The sequence below is a fragment of the Ceratosolen solmsi genome, unplaced genomic scaffold, assembly GCF_000503995.2.
Source record: "Ceratosolen solmsi marchali unplaced genomic scaffold, CerSol_1.0 scaffold29, whole genome shotgun sequence".
In the NCBI taxonomy this organism is placed as follows: domain Eukaryota; kingdom Metazoa; phylum Arthropoda; class Insecta; order Hymenoptera; family Agaonidae; genus Ceratosolen; species Ceratosolen solmsi.
In genome coordinates, this window is record NW_011948417.1 from 2805755 (window position 1) to 2824681 (window position 18927).

At 26.5% G+C, this 18927-nt stretch overlaps 1 protein-coding gene across 1 annotated transcript in view; it reads right to left on the bottom strand.

The window, feature by feature from the left end:
- Positions 1-9324: 9324 nt before the first annotated feature.
- The window catches only part of Cep164 (centrosomal protein 164), a 27335-nt gene continuing 17732 nt past the window's right edge, over positions 9325-18927 (bottom strand). The window contains 7 exon segments of the mRNA XM_011496260.1: positions 9325-9633; positions 10956-11150; positions 11338-11569; positions 12627-12799; positions 15557-15954; positions 17696-18018; positions 18859-18927. The exon segment at positions 18859-18927 is cut by the window's right edge and continues 11 nt beyond it. Coding sequence (XP_011494562.1) covers positions 9386-9633; positions 10956-11150; positions 11338-11569; positions 12627-12799; positions 15557-15954; positions 17696-18018; positions 18859-18927 — 1638 coding nt within the window. The 3' untranslated portion in view covers positions 9325-9385.

The window sequence follows — 18927 nt, forward strand, 5'->3', positions numbered from 1 at the left end:
TAGATGATGACACTAGTGTTGTTGCTCACTCGGCTAGTCGAGTGGAGCGTTGCTTGGTGGTCGACATAATCCCAATGGTCGTATGCACGGAACATCTTGGAGTCATTTGCCTTGTAAATCGAGTAATATAGAGGAGAAAAGTATCTATGGTATTTTCGCTAGTACACCGAAAATGTATTAGCCTTATCTACTTTAATCGTCAGTTACAGTATTTATCTAGCAACGACTTATCGTTGACGATGACGAAATGATTTACTACGTGACTTGGGAACAGTCACGTTCAGGGCCCACAACGACAAATACAAGAATCGGCACTTTTATTTGTCAGGCTAATAGACTTTTAAATTATTCAACGAAACATTATTTTTCTGTACTCGTCGACATTTCGTGGTCTCGCATAAACTCCTGGCAAGCAACTGGCGAGATATTTAATAAATATACATTGGAGATTTTTTTAAAAACTCTTTTAATTATGGATTTATCAGATTTTTGTCATTCCTGCGTTTGACACTATATGTATGATATTATTTGATCTCGCGTAAATCTTAAGATAAATTATTGGATAAAAAGATATTGTACAATTTTATAACAACAATTAGATTTATAAACGATTACTTTTCTTCGTCGCTCTTCCAGATGATATTTTTTAATATTTAAGATATTTCTTAATATTAATATTTTTCTACGATGATCAATGTGTTATATATAAATAAATGGTGTTAATGAAATACATAGATTCATTTAATTTTATTTTCTAATTGATATTTATTTTCTAATTCCTTATATTGTAGATCATCTCAAGCTGGTTTGATGAATGAGGCTACGAGGCAAATTCGAATAAAAAAAATTGTGCAATTCCAGTAAAAAATAGCATTTTCTGAAGTATAAACATTTTTCATGTTTTTTTTTTTTTTTTTTTGTATCTTTTTGCCGTTGTTTAGAAATTCTTTAAAGTTCAATTTGTCAATTTTTCAGCAAATCGCAGTTAAAATTTACATAAACGTTATTTCCATAAATAATTATGTACTAATCGTCAAGATCGATTAAATTTAAATTTAACTAACAAAAATCTTAACGAATGTTATTAGAATGTTTTATTAAAAAAAAAAAAAAAAAAAAAAAAAAAAAAAACTATCATTGAATAGAGAATTAATTTTTAATAAAATTATCATTTTAATAGAAGGGTTCTTGTTTTCATAAAATGCAATTTGAATAATGCAATAGAAAGTAATAAGTTATGTAAGAACTTGCGTAATATTCACATAACGAAAATTGTAAATTGAACATAAACTTGATTTTAGCAAATAATTGTTTAATGATATATACAATCATAAATCTTATTCTCGTAATTTCTATTACAAAGTAATTTTTGGTTGATCGATTTATTTGACTTTATATATTAAACAGAATTCTAAAATACTTTTTATACAGTTGATTCCTTTTGGAATCCGTCAAATTCATTATTTGCTAAAATGTGTATCATTGCTATTTGAATATATTTAAAGGACTCGTTTAATCTGAATTCAATAGAACGTAAAATTAAATGATTAATGGTTTCGTCTAAAATTAAGGGTGGTGATTAAAAGGACATATTTGTTTTATTCCTGTGATCCTGCTCTTAAATATTATAGTAGGCGCCCTGAAATAAATCAACAGCTAAACTATTCCAATATACTTATTTTGTCAATATAGAATTTCCTTTTAACAATCGTTCCAATCGTAATTTTACTATATAATGTTACATTTTTCTGTAATACATTCTACGCTTATTATTATTATTGAAAATATCATCGATATTGAGATAAATTGGCATGCAATAAAAATGAATTAATCTAACGTTTTCATTACTATAGCGAAGTAACGTTGAACAATTTGAAATTCAGATATAAACATTCGTCCAATAGATAAATATGTGATAGTCGTGAATATTGATTCAATTTTAATTTTTACGGTATAATTTGTTATTTAATACACTCGAATAGATAATCGCGACTACTGCTGAAAAGTATTGACTTTTATTAAATACGAATTTTATTATTTTCATGATTTATTTCAATGAATAAGCCAATAGATCATTCTTTTGTTTGTCTTATAGATATTAATATCTCTTTGATTTTGAATAAACACGTACGTTATCCGCTTATTAAAGTCACATTGATATTTTTCCTTTTTTCATTGTTGCGTATTGAACGATGTACGTAAGTACATTGATAAATAGCATGGAGACCGTAGGAGGTAAAAACTGACCTCTATATACATTTCTCATTTATTTTGATTACATTTGCACTTAACTTCTTACCGAACTCTACTTAATTTGTATACTTTGTTACGTATCGCTTAGCTCATAAGATTGTAAATTGTCTTCGGTTGTAGGTGTGAATAACATTACCCATTTCCAAACTTTTAATTGAAAAGTTTTATTTTTAACGAGTATAATTTTTGCAGTGAATTAAATATACTTGGCAATGTTTTATCACTACTATTAGAGCTTTTACAAATCCATGAGTGAAAGTGCACATCCAATAGGTAATTTATAATAATTAATGTCGGAAAACCAAAAAAAAAAAAAAAAAAAAAAATTCATAAATTAAGAATATATTAATATCGAATAAATTAGGAAATTATTCCAATCACTAGTTTTATACAGTTAATAGACCGTGTATAGTTAAAATTTTTAATATTAAACTGCCGGGAACTCCAAGATTGCAAGTTAATTGAACAGACTGATCGATCCGAGACTAAAAGTTGACTAATTGATTCATCGAGAAGCGTTAATAAATTTCCATTATTTAACTTTCTTTGAAATTTTTATGAGTTCCAAGTCTTCGCGGACCCTCGAAATTCTTCTCTCGGATCGGTTTCGTATTTATCGTCTCTTACCTCATACTTCTCGTTACTCCCTCGCGTCTTGTCGGGAATAAGTATTAGAATAACACATGGTCGAGCGAGATATCCTAATGCTTAAATAACATTAATCGAATGTATAAATTTAAAATTACCTTACATAAGTCTTTTTCATGTATGTTTCGATTAAAGTTGCCAAATGTATTCTTATAAATGAAATTCTTTCTGTGAAACCGAATTAACGAACGAAATTTTTATATAGTGTTCGTGTACATCGAGCTATGTTCGAACACACTTTCAAAAACGTAATATCGCCAAAATGTGAAAAAAAAATTGTAGGGAAGGGTCAGGGCCCGATTTACGACGCAAACGATACGGTGCTCTTTTTTTTTTTTTTTTTTTTTTTTTTTCGTCAAAGTCTTTATTGAAGGAGAGGAAGTATATCGCGTTACGACTAGCAAACAACCGAAACTATTCCCTTGAGTTAGTAAATTCGTATTTAGATTCGCTCTACCACCAGTGTTAAGTAACACGAGGCATTAGCAACATTAAATCACGAGTAATTCGCTATCACAGAAAGAATTTTATTTAAAAATTGTTTTTATTCTAATGACATGCATGTAGAAAATTTACTGAAACTGAACTCTGATACTATCAACATCTGGATATCTTTTCAAAGATAATTCCAAATATCATAATTAATTGCTATTAAAATGAATAGAATGAAGCACGATTTACAATTTTAAATATTAAATATTTTCTTGGTTATTACATAAAATCATTTTAAAATCATCGATTATAAGATTGACTTATTAGTCCCTCTATCGCCTTTATCAAGAGCAGGTCAATTACATTCGCAGCCGAGTAAAAATGAAATAATTTCAAATACCGTAAATGTGCTTTAACATGAAACATTTAAATTAAAAAACTTTCGTAAATATTATATTTCATTGCTTAGTTGTAGTTCATATATATATTAGACAATGAAATATCTATATCAGAGATTGAATAAGATTTAAAGAATATTTAAAAACTTTAAATATTTCCAATATTTAAAAAATATTTATAAATGATCACTGTGAGCATTATATTATTTATCAAATAATAAAATATGAATCTAAATGTCAATATCTGAATTTAATAAATGAAATGAATTTATATAAGGCACAAAGCATTTTAAATTATTAGCATATGGCATATAGTACATTATTATTTATATTTGTTAGTACTGTGATGAAAAAAAAACTACATATATGCTTTAGGTTAAATATTAAATTTAATTAAGAAACAGTTAACAAGTTTTTCATTGGCTTTACACTATTTCATTCATATTCTTTGCAACATCGAAAAAATCTTTCATATTTATTTGTTATATTTGAAAATACAACGTTCTAAAACACGTTTATATGTATGCTAAAAAATATTATCACTTTATAGAATAATGGAAAAGAAAACTTTATGATATTGATTTTACCTAAAATGTCATTCGATATAATAGAAATGGTTTGATGGTACCTGAATTGAAATTTTAAGATGATATTTTCATAAATATTTTATATTTTCTAACTCGTTCAGTTAAAAGTTATAATATTCCATTTTATAAATATTATTCTATATTCAATGATTTTTAAATCGATAAAATATGAGTAATATGAGAGTATTACTTGATACACAGTATGTGAATGAATATATATACGTATTTGGCAAACGCGAGATCTTCTAATGTAACTATTCGGAAGAGAGAGAGAGAGAGAGACAGAGGCGCCTAATGTCTCACCTATTATCTGGCTGTAGCATAACGCGTATCTTCCCGTTCCAGGATCAATAGCGACTACGTAACGCTTACGAGTATAATGTAAGCGGTTCGCCAGCTAATAATCACCAATATTTCTATACTCGCTCTTTTATATTAATTCTTCCGTGTTCATATTTCAGAATTTCAATATGTTCTCTCCAGCTACAATGGCCGTTGAAATTGATCCTGAACTTCTAAATGGTCGCCGCATTTTCTATTGATTTCGCACACTCGTTATCTTCTTCTTCAATCACAAAATCTCTTAAGTATTAGCGGCGCTTTTGGGTGTATTAAAATTAATTATTCTGATTAGCGGTACCCGTGGCAATTATAATTAAAATTATCAAATTAAAAAAATTATCAAATGAAAAAACTACTTCTTTTTTAAAATAAAATTTTTAATTTAAAAAATATTAAATTATTAAAAATATTTAATTTAAACTTTTTTAATTTAAAATAAAATATTGTTAAACATTATCATAAAACGCAGCCGAAAACTGTTGGTAGAGTAATGTATAAACGTCCAAAGTAATACCATCGATATTTCGTAGTAAATATATATAAATTAATTAATAAATTATAAAGGATTTCGATTAGTTGTTATTTGCTACATTTTCAAATTTAATTAGTATAAAACACGTTTAATTAAGTTGGAAAAATATTGCAATTATTAGGTGGTTTACAAATTTTCATTAATGAAACATAAAGGTGAAAAAAGGAGAAGGAAAATTTCGACTTTGACGATGTTTGTATTCTAAGAAATACGTTTTAAGAAAGCTCATTTGTTGAATAAATATAAATATATATTGATCTATTATCTCGTAAAGTCAAGAAAAATACGTAATATTATCGATAATAATACCAGTTATACCTAAAAATTTTTAAAGCAACATTGCAATAAAAAAGATAGTTAAACAAAAAGAATATGGATGAACGCATGCGCATCCATACGGATACACACAACACAGTCAAATAATAATAAAACATATACACGGATACAAAATTTTATTTTCATTTTAAAAATTACCGTTTCAACTCACTGCATAATAATATCTTTAAAGTTTTCTTAGTTCATTAAAACTTTTTTACAAATTATATCATATAATTTCACAATTATACAAAATATATAAATATATTAATGAATAAAACATGAAATGCTCTTTCGCATATTTATTATTTTATTATAAATTCTGAATTGGATTATAAGAGTTTTTTTTATTAATAAAAAGTTTAATTTATAGATTATCTTTTCATCCTCTGCATATTATTTCATTTATTAAACTCGTATTAATAAAGATGGAAATCGTGTTTTTTTTTTTTTTTGTTTTTTTTTGTCATTTTTATTTAAATAGAAACTTTAAAAGATTTATTACGCATTTATGCTAATAAAAATACTTTTTACCAACAATAAAATACTAAAAATATTAAACCCCTAAAAACAATAAACACGGTTTTTACAACAAGGATATAAACAATATTAAGATATTCAGTGAATATATAACATTTTATTTTAATAAATAAATAGATTAAAACAATTTTGAACAAATGCCTTCTCTGTTTATTAGACTTTCTATCCATCTATAAATAATTTACAAACCATACAATTTTCTATCTATATAATTTAACCACAGAAAAACTAATAAGAACACTTAAAAACATTATTTATATCATTCAATTAATTTTTTTCTTTTCATCGCTTTGAGGAAGTATGTTGAAAATTGTTTTAAAAACAGCTTTTTTAATTTCATAAAAATACTTTGCAAACCCTATTTTCATTCGATATAACATTTTATGCGATACACTAAGCTTTCCCTAATATATTGTTTTACTCTTATTGTTCTTTCTACATCTTTCAAACAATATGCTTTTATTCAATTTTATAATAAATTTTACTATTGTAATATATAACATGCCGTATTGGATAATATTGATTTTTCATAAAAATTATAAAATAACATCATTACTTTTAGATGAATACATAAATAAGTATTGTCTAATGTTTAAAACCAATTGTCAAATTACTTCCTCGTTAAATGTTGTAACATGTAATATATTATTTCTCTATACAAAATCATACTAAGGATTAGGACGGTAGTAGTACGTAAATAATGCACTTTTGAGCTCCAAGATGAATTCCATAAATTTACAATATATTTTAATAGAGGGTTTTGTTTAAATTATTCTTACGCTTATCTTATTTTTTTTCATAATCATGTATCTTTTACAATCGGCGAATTCGTATTATCAAGTTTTTTTTATTTTTTATTTTTCACTACTTTAATAAATACACATTATGAAATTTACATCCTTCATTTTGTTTTACGGAAATATAATATTACAATTTAACAATTATCTATAATAGATTTCTAATTATTGAATATTTGCTGTAGTTATATACTATTTATATAAATGGTGTTTCCATTAATCATTTGGGTATATTTATATGTAAAACAGTCAATTTTTCATTCTATTACCAGTGATATTAATCCATATACATTTAATATTATTTATATTAGTGATTTTTTCTTCAGATTTTAAAGTACAAATTAATTCATAAAGCATCGTAATACAATAGTGTTCATTTTTTTTACTACCACATTAATACTTCTACATTTTTCTTTATTACATAAATTTTTATTTTTATAGATTTTAAGCTTGAAGTCTAAAAGTATGATTATGGCGTATTATTTTTATTAAAATTCATACATTTCTATTTTGATCCTACACATTTATACATTTGGCATCATTTTAGGAATTGTGTTAAAAAAAAAAAAAAACAAACAATAAGTCGAAGATATTTTATGCAATCTTCAAGAAATAAATTATTATTTTGAATAAATGATGTTTACAGTTACGAAATCTTGATTTACAAATTTCCTTTAACAAAAAAAAAAAAAAAAATATATATATATATATATAAAAAATACCTTTAGACTTATGATTGCTGAGCTAATTTTCTGCGAAGATTATTAAATTTGATTGCTTTCAATTTCACGGAATCGATACAAAACTGGATTAATGATGTATGAAAAATACTAAATAACATTTATTTATGCATAACAACATTCTAACTTGCAAAATTCTGAAAGTGTTGTTTCAAAATCCACAAACTTTAAAAAAAAACCAAAAAAAAAAAAAAACTGAGAATACTTCTTGGTGAATGTTACTACAAATAAATACTATGAATATTAATTCTTAATTCAAATTCAATTAAGCATATCTCATATCAATTGTAAATATACATATACAAATAAATAATTTAAATGTTTACACACGCGTACAGACACATTTACATATACTAAAATGTGCATTATGTACATATTGCATTTAGTTTCTGCCTACTGTGTGTAAGATTTTATTAACAAAAAATAGTTTAAAAATATACGGATAATATATAGAAACTGTCATTATGTATACGAAAATTTCACTTAATATATATTTACATAAAATACATCTCACTAGTTTTGTTTAATTAGTATTTGAGTTAATACATTTAAATTGTAATTACTAGTCAGTCCATTAAAAAGTAAATTTCCATGCTCCATACGTTCTCTTTCAGTCTAATTATAAGCGTTTGACTAGACACACTCATATCTTACAGAGAATTCTTTTCTTTTTTTTTTTGTAAAAATTTTTAGAAAAAAATAATTATTTCTACGTAGACTGTTTTAATTTAATTTAAAAATTATATAAATTAGTTTTTACAGAAATCATTATAACAATTTTAAATTAATGTTAATAATTAATAATAATAATTCTCAATAATATATAATAAGAAATTACTTACTAGTTTGTTTATATATTATCGTAAATCCTACTCTTAAAAACAATAGATTGATTCACACATTTATTAGTACCAACATTTAAAAGCTTCAAATTATAGACCATTAATTGTTTGAACTTTTTTCTTTCGTATATTATTATTATACATTTATAATATTTATTTTAAGTACTTCAATTAAAAACTTCTGTTATTTTTTATGATACTAAGAAAATTGAATAAAATATTAAAAACTATTTGTTAAGTAAATATCTTACTTTATCATTAGTATATACAAAATTGTAAAAAATAATAATATTATACAAATTAAATAGTAATGTTAATAATTTCGTTTAAAAGACAAATACGTATAATTGACATAAAATTATTTATTCGATTGAAGAAAATTTCATGCCATATAATTAATAGTATTTTATTGTTAAGTTTTCTACTGCTCCAAACTATTTTTGAAATGAGTTAAAATTAGTGGGCTATTATATTTACAATCATTTGCACGTTCTTTTTGCTTTTTGGAAATAGTGCAACTGTAGTAGCGGTAACCATGAAGATTAAAAACACTAATATGCTGAAGTCAGAGACTGTTAAGTAGGAACACAAACATGATGGTTCATAAAAAATATATATTTATAAGTATTCGAGATTTTTCAATCCTATTCCTGCATTCCTCCTTCCATTTACAGAAATATTTTCGTAATAATTATATGCATCATCGACATTAATGAATAACAATTAAACGCTATAAATGAAATAACTCGTATTTCAAATGATCGTATGTACATATGGTAGGTCGGTCGGTTAAAGTATCGTGATAAATCGCTATTCCGTGAATAAAAGAATTGCACTCGTAAAGTACACTTTAGGCCAGGCGTAAGGAGAAAGTCACAGTTTCCGGGCTTCTATTTTAAAAAGTACTTTCCATTTACGATGAAGAGATTGAAGTTGCCGGTGTTATTCCCAAACTCGATTTAGAGCGTCGCTTGACCGGGACTGACAAGGTCGGACGATTCAACGCGTGCCTGACGTAGCCAGTCTTTCAGATTCCGGGTTCTTTCAATCAGATTGGAGGCGGATGCACCATCGATGGTACCTACGCTCGTTGTGTAGCCGCTGGTCGGCCCATACTGGGCGATTATGTTATGGGTGGCGCTCGGAGGATGTGGAGCCGTCAGTTGCGAGAGGATATTCGACTGGATATTCGGAGTGCCGAAAGCTGCTGGAAAAATTATTATTATTTTAATAGTTTATTTAGCAGATCGCGGATTATATATTATATAGCAACGTTAGCTTGCGAAGTTGCATGCGCATACTTTGAAACATTTGAATGTAAAATTATTCCTATTATTCGCATTATCTTCGCTCGCGAGTAATTATACAACAATAATATGGCTGGATATATTGTGCTGTGCGAATTAGTTACAACTGCATGAACAAGTACAATATACTTTCTATGATTGTAGAGATATAAATTTGATACAAATCTCGTCAATTATAAGTGAAATAAACAACAAAAAAGATATATTATTGGTTGGATATATATAAATAACAATAAAGATATATTAAAGATGGAACTAGTTAAGCAAAAGGAAGTATAAAATAGATAAGATGGTAATAAAGCAAATTAATTTTATATTTTAAAACATATAATAATAATAATAAAAGAAAAAAGAAAAAAAAAGAAGAAAAGAAAAAAAACAAACAAAACACTTCATATCACTATATAATAATATATAATAATAACAAAATTTACTTGATTATGTTTTTCCTGTTAATATCATTTCATTTGATTTGGCGCATTAAACGCATAATAGTTACGGATTAATTATGCATTTAATTACGCATAGTTATTAAATACCTAGTACCGTTAAAATTATATAAAGAAATTTAAAAAATGCTACATAAAAATGTTGTTTGTGTGTTTGATAATTAGGGAGCTGTGTATTGTATAAATAAGTAAAGCGAACGATTGTTAATTAAATCATACGTCTAATTTGCATGCGTCTATGTTATTGCGCTAAACATAAAATAATAATTTTCTTTATTACTTTATGGCTAGTCGTTGATTGGAATGTGCACGACCATTCGAGCTCGACCGATTTTCCCATATTACGTAATTGCGTTTTTGCGAATGGGCGATAGGGTAGATAAGCGGATAAATTTATCACGCCATAATATTTAGAAATTGTCCGACGATAAATAAAAACTTATAGGCGAATTAATGCTGCAATTAAAAATCAATTTATAACTAATTGACTATAATCAATTACGATTAATATGAATGATACGAGCCACCGATTGATCGCCGAGCTCTGCTGCAATAATGAATCCGTAAAGGCTAAGGACGTATATCGAGCGTATCATTCAAGTGACTTCAACTTTTAAATAAGCAATACTTGGAAAGAATGAGAAAGAAAAAATTAGCGTGATAATGGCGGTAAAGTCGTACTACCAACTTTATTATAGTCTGTGCGATTAGCAAAATGGTAATAAGAGTATCAGTTATCGTCGTTATGCCGGGAGACTCCGCAAGGCTCTAACCTGAGACTGGCCTGGGCTGACTGGCGAGACGCTGGTACGGGAACCACGACAAATCCGTGTACATCAATGTCGGTGGGGGTGGCATTGTGTTATCTTGTCGCTTGTTCAACACGCCCCAAATCTCGCGAATTTCTGAATTAAGGTTCTCCAGGCTCGTTATGATTTCCGTCGATTCTTGATAATGACAGTATTTGTCTTGAATGTTTAGAGCAGTTTTTATATAATTCAACAGCCTCGCTGTTTAAGCGCGTTACTTTGATTTTTTATTTATTTATTTTTTTTTTTTTTTTTTTTTTTTTTTTTTTTTTATGGCATTAATGTAAGAAGTGTGCCTCGCATGTGAACAAAATTCAATAACGCAAAAAGAGCTTTGAAAATATACCGATAAATGTATCCGTAGCCAAGTCGGTCGAACTAAAGCCGCTACTAGCGCTCGATATATCGCTTAACGTCATTTCGTCGCTCTTTGCCGTCGTCTGCTCGTTCTCGTTGCGCTTCGAGTTCGCCACACGCTCGAGCGACTGCTCCAGGTAGCGCAGATGGATGACCTTCTCTCCGAGGAGGCTGCGCGTACGGTGGAGGCTCACCTCCATGTCGGACAACTCGCGCTCCTCCTGCAAGTCAAACGAGAACTTTTTTTGTTCTATTGATGGCAAAAGTCTGCGCGGGCCTAAGTGGATCGATCATTGTATTAATCTGACTGAGAATGGTTGACAATGACGATGGATTTTTATTTACGAAGAGAATGCATATGTTATGGTTGTGCGCTATATATAATGTTCTTAATGTTTAATAGATAAAATTTGATGGACCGTAAAATTGCTCGGATAAAAAACATTTAATGCTTGATTAAAAATCAATTATTTAAGAAATGTATTTTCATTGAAGAAAGATAAGAAACGCATTATTTCATATAATTTATATATATAACTTCTCGTACGATTCATTGTTTATCGAAAGCAGAAGATAATAACCATTTCATTTTTAATTATTTCCAATTGAATTATAATTTTTTAATTAAATCTTTCATACAAAAATACTAATTTACGATCATTAGCAGAAGAGCAGCTTATTTTTATCAAATGCGATTGTATTAATCACAATCATAATATTACAAAATAATCCTTAATGAATATTAGAGCCTCTTAATGTAATGCATGCGTGTAATTTATATATTGAATTTATTTTTAATGCTATTTAGTTATTTATATCATTAATAAAAACGTAATTCAAATTTATTTTATTCGGAAATTAATTTAAAATTCATAAATGCGATATATTTTAGTAACAATGTAGTTTTACGTGACTTATTGTAATATGAATTTTTATATCAACAAATATTCATTCGCTTGCTGACAATTGATCGCCAACATACAATTGATGTTTAATTAATAAATAATGTAAGTAATCACGTAATGTAGCTACGTTCTTGACGTTAATTATAAAAATGTATTATTTATACGTCATCGTGATATATTTAGGCTGACTATAATATTCATTTTTTCTTCTTCTTTTGTACTACCCTCAAAGATCATGTATATCATTAAACAATGTATTTTGCTCCACATCAACGATTTTCCAAAGATTCACAAAACAAAAGACATTGTTATTAAAATGTTAAAATGCATCCTCAATTATATTAACAAGGCAAGTGTTAAAGGTCGTGCGTACCTTAACTAGCTGTTCCAAAGTAGCCCGAGCACTTTGCTGTTTCCAGGTCCTCTGTCTACATTGAAAAGCACTTCTTTGATGCCTCAGTGCTTCTCGAGCCCTTTTCACTGAGTCTCGCTCCACGTGAATTCGATGTCTAAAGAATTCGAGCTCCGAGCACACATTGGATGGCGCTACAACGATCAATGGACCAATTAAATTTCTTAACTCCTATTTATTTGCACATTTATAACTTTTGAATTTTTATATCATTACACTACGAACTAATACGGCAAGTCAAATCTACGGCTTTAGAGGAATAATGCGTATTTAATAAAAGCGTGTGGCAGGAAAACGTTCGACAATAGTTGTGTAAGAAAAATAAATAATTGTAATTTCCATGTACATTTAACAAAATCATTTTCAATGTTTTTGGGTCTCGTTTTATGTACAATTTCCATAAAGCATTATCATCAAAAATTAAATGAACCATTGGAGCACAATGACAAAATTCTACTTGCGACAATTATAGCTGAAGAAAAGATTTTAGCTTATATAATTGAACAACTAGGCAATTATGCTGTCTTATTTATATTTTGAGTCTTACTCGTAAATTAAACAAACAGTTTATAATACCAACTACAATATGCATACAATAAATAATGCATTAATAAAGAATTGACAAATTTTGGCTCATTCATTTAATTATAAATTTTCTTAATCATAGGATTCTTCGAATAATTTTCTGCAGATTATTTAAAAAAAAAGAAAGTCATTTGTATTATGAGACTTTTTTTTTAGATACATCGTTATAACAATATCAACTTCTTATATAATTAAAATTTTATGAGAAACATTTATATAAAGAGTATTTATTTCATTCATATGCAATCAAAATAAGCACATAAAAAAATTTTCTTTATAATTTTACCATATACACATTAAATATGTTGAACGTTATTCTTAAAATTTATAACAAATTGCATTACAATTGCAAATAAAAAAAAAATATCATTTTTTTTTTCTATTTTCTTTTATTATCGTTAAATTATTAATTGGTAGAAATCAATTTTAAACAACTAAAAACAGAAAAACAAACGAAGTAATAAGTCTTCAACTAGCTTTTACCAAACTCATATTTACAATATATTTCCAATTGAGTATTGCAAAATTTTTATAAAAAAAATTATTTAATAATATATATAATACTTTAATAATATATATAACTTTTCATTTTTGTATATCGAGGAAAAATACTTATAGTTTTGGAAATATTTGTATCTACACTGTAATGATATAAAAACTTAAAATATTTAAAAAAAAAAATAAAATTACAATACTTTGAAATATACGACAATAAAATCATGACAATAGTTAATACAAAAAAATATATATATTGATTATAAATGCATTCAGTATTCCAAAAACAACATAACTACGATTTATTATTCAAAAGTATAAGAAAGACTAGCTTTGTTACATATTGAAAAAAAATATTTCCACATAAATATTTGGACTATATCATTTGCAAATTGTTTAAATAAAAGCTTTTTTTCCTCTCTAAAGCAGTAAAATAACTCTTGTTCTTTGTAATTTTTGCAATTTAATATTTAAAACATGATTAATTTAATTAAGATGAGAGATAATCAGAATCCTTGTTAACACTACATAAATAACAATTTAAAATTCATAGAAATTAACCAAATAACATTAATTGTATATTAAAAGTAATTATGCAATTTTATATATACACACACACACACACACATATATATATATATATATATATATATATATATATATATATATATATATATTGTAACTCAGGTCTTAGGTCTTGTTGGTAAAATTTAAAGAAAAAAAAAAACAAATATTTATACAATTAATTTATTAACTATTTTTCTTTATTTTAAATGATAAATTTCAGTTTGATTACAAGTAAAATCAAGTAAGATGAATAAAAACATGGGAATACGAAATTCCATCGAACCATCTACATTGTTTACTTTATTTTTAAAACCTCGTAAATTTCAATTTATTATTAATAAAAATTTTATAAAAAATAAAAAAAAAATACCAAATCAATCAACTGCACTTATCATTCGTTAATAGATGATATTAATTATAAAAAATTCTAACACCTTATGAAACCAAAGTTTTTCTCAATTTGAATATTACCATAATATATATAAAATTATAAAATAAATAGAAAATTTTTAATCGTATTCTTGGGTTTGTAATAAGAAAAATTATAATTATAAATATCATGGATTTTTGTAATGGAAATCATAAAATTTTCTCAATCTTGTCAACTGTTGGTTACATTTTAATAACAAAAAGTTGATAGTATTGAGTCTGATAATTATGATTACGCATTTGAATCTTTTTTTCATAATATTCGAAATGCTCGATTCTATGCAAATAATTGAAAAATCCAAAATTTCGTGAATCGTTAATATATTTTGGATGAAAAAGATTGTTAATGTACGTATATATAATTTGGATAGGTTTCGGATAATTAAGAATGAAAATATACTTTTGATAAAGTAAATGTATAGGGAAGAAAGTTACAAAAAAAAACTTATTATCCAAGTAAGAACAAAAATAATATTTTCTATAAGCAAGAATTTATTTTCGATTGTACGTCCAATCATTTTATATTCATTTACCTATTCGATACATACTTAAAACTTAAAAAAAAAAAAAAAAAAAAAAAAAAAAAAAAAAAACCTTACAGTTCACTGAAGTTTTATCGATAAATTATGCATTCCTTATAAAATGAATAAGGAATTAAAATCTGGTTAGTCAAAAGGAAAAACAATCCTGAGAAAGATGCTGCTATCTGTGTAGAATGCAAGTGTGTATAATACATAACTAACAGTATAACACGAGAGCACTTGATTCTCGTAATCTTTGTGTGCTAAACGATCTTATACTTATATGTTGCGTACATTTATCCTGAAACGGATAGCGTACAATGTAGGCTGTATCATTACTCGGTAACTGATCTCCAAGATCCTCTAGTTTCTCCAACTGCTTCCTGATATTTTCCACCGGATTGTCCACGACGTTATTGTTGAGTTTATTGGCCCCGCTACTCGACTTCTTCAAGCCCTTCTTCTTTTTGCTGATCATCATGAGATTAGAGGTCGTCTCACTGCACGTCGTCGTATCGTCCGATTCGAACTTGAGAGTCTTTGGTGATGCCTCCGCAATTGTCGTTTGATTGGCTTTTGTGGCGCATTGCTGCTGCGTGTCCGGCTGCTGCTCCTTCAGCGCTTTAGGATTTTGACTGGGAATCTCCTTGGGCTTCGAGTTCGAGACGGAATTTGTCTTCGTTAGCGGCAATCTGTGGTGTTTTGAGTTAAGGCCTATAGCCGTATATTAGGACAAATAGTATGAAGATGAAAGAGGCACCATCACGGTTTATTTTTCGTTAACTCGATTTTTGTTCTTGCTGAGCGAACTCCGTCTTCTCATTAACATTGGTGTTTTATTGGTAGAAATTATCGTAAAAGTTTTCTCTTAAATAGAATGTAATTAAATTCTCTTCACGAGTGAAATAGCATGAACATTTGAGATTAATGATTTTGCTGATCGAAACTTCTAAGATATGTGAATTTTTAGAAATTCATTTCATTTTTCAGGTGAGTGGGGAAAGCCAGTTATTCAAATAACTCAATTAAACTGATCTACGCAAGTAAAGATATTATGCTAATGAAAATAAAATTTTTTTACCATATAAAGTGCAATAATTTCTTGAATTGGATTTCGTTTAAATGGTAAAAATTCCGAAACGGTAATAATAAATTTGCTTCAATGCTTTTTATACTACAATAATAGTAATATAAGTTTATACCAAAACATCGATAGCTATATATTTCACGTATATAGTCTTTCATACACACACATATATATATATATATATATATATATATATATACAATATCGAAATTTTTATACATTATGAATTAAATAATTTGAAACTATTAAATGTTAAAATAAAAATTAAAAACTTAGTGCGTCTTTTATTGAAAATTTAAATGTAAAAAAATAAACAAATAATGTAAAGTAACATGAAAATGACGTTTCACACAACAAAAAATTTTTACTGCACAATTTACAGACATAATTTCTCATTTTTTTTGTTTTTTTTTTGTTTTTTTTTTTGTTTTTGTTTGTATTTGGTTTCAATAACCGTGAAAGTACCATGATCAATAAAATAATGACGGTGCAATTAATATATAACAGCGATCATAAACTAGATATTACATTTAACTGAGTGATTAATCATGATGATAAAGCCTTGTTGTCTAATACTTAATGCTAATGCTATAAAATATAATAAATACATTAAGGTGAATATTGTGAAGTGAATATAATAAAAAACTTAAATAATATTTTATTATATCTACATCATGCTTTGAAGTCTGTACTGTATGAAAATAAGTTTAACGAAAAACTTATTATGATAAAACGATAATGTGCCATCTCCTATAAATTTTCAATTTATTTGTCCTAATTTAAAATGATGTTTTTATTTATACATTTTACGTGCTGAAAAATACAAGTACAATGTATTAAAAACATCATCAGTTTTCAATAAAAATGTAGTCACTTATGTATATCCATATATCTCATTATGTATTAAAAGTAACTTTATTATTTAAACATTTACAATTACAAACAACTCTTTAAACACTAATACACGTTATTATAGGCGTTATAATATATATATATATATATATATATTTTGTGTTATTTAACATTTTTAATGTAATTTGTAGTCAAATTATACATGGCAACTATCAATATCGATATTTATTTATCAGGCGATACTCGTTAATTTTTGAAAATGTTAATACGAATTTACTTCTATCATATTGTATGATATAATATACATTAATATATGCATACAAACACATATATAATAAAATTATAAATTCTCTTGTTTCTAATGATTTTCAAACAATTTTTATCAATGATTTATGAATTGAAAATGTATTAGTGATTATAAAGTCAAAATCATATTGCAAAAGTGAAACAATGATTATGTACATATTTAAATTATAAACAAAATAGTTACTAACTTTTGTTCACTTGATTCTGTTCGTTCGGATCTCGTTCTTGAGGATGTTTCCGTCTCTGATACTGTCGAATTCATCTGCTCCTTGTGTCGCTGTCGCCTCTCATTAGCTGCGCGCATGTCATTTTTCAATTTCAAATACTTTTCCTTCAAAGTATTGTACTTATCTTCGAGTAATCGCTTTTGGCAACGAATTTTCTCAAAGTCTACGCTTTCTTGGCGCACAGCAAATTCATTCTGTTTTTTTATTTCGTTATCGAAATCTTTCGAGTACTCCGCACGTATTTCGTCCAATTTTTGTTTGTATACTTTTCGCGCGACCGCTTCCTATAAAACGTGCGATATCAATATAATACAATTTTATTTATTAATATTGAGGAAATCAGTTAAAGAATTATCTTATCATTTTTCGTAAGAATATTGAATATATTTGCAATTTTGAAATAACTCAAGAACAACATCAATTGACATTTATCTTGAAATACTACATTTTTTAGGCGTAATTTTAGAATTCAAAATTTTTTTTTCTTTCTATATTATTGTTAGACTTTTTTTAAATTACTGTTATCGACAACTTCCCCCAGAAACTGTAATATTATTAAAGTTCTAATATTTCTACAATATTCCTACAGTATGTAGATGATTATATTAGAAATATTAATTTCCCGTAAACTGGGACATAATTTCTATATATTCTTATTTTAAGTGCACATTGTGTCTAATTAAAACTATTTGCAAGTATATATACCTTTTCTACTGCAATTAAAATATATAAATATGTATAAAAGAACATTTGATATAATTGTCGCATAAAATTCACATTCGCCGTGTAAAGTTATTACATATTAAATTAATATTTGCAATATTTTGCATTTATTTTATTTATTTTGATGGAAATTATTTATTGAGTTATTTCACTACAGAAATAATAAAATGAATTAATGACAATACATTAAAATTGTGGAAAATGAACGAAACAATATTTTTTTAATAATAATACTGTAAAGGTTGAATATGGTAAAAGTGAAGTTATCATCTTACTAATAGGAAATTTATTTATTTATTTATTTATTTACTTTTTTTTTTTTTTGTTTTTTTTTTTGTTTTATTCAAAACAAAGAAAAAGTATTCAACTTATATATTTTGGAATATTATAATAATACTTGCATCTTTTCTGAAATCTCTTAAAATATCAGAGAGACACTTTTCATGATCCTCCGTGATTTTTGCTATTTT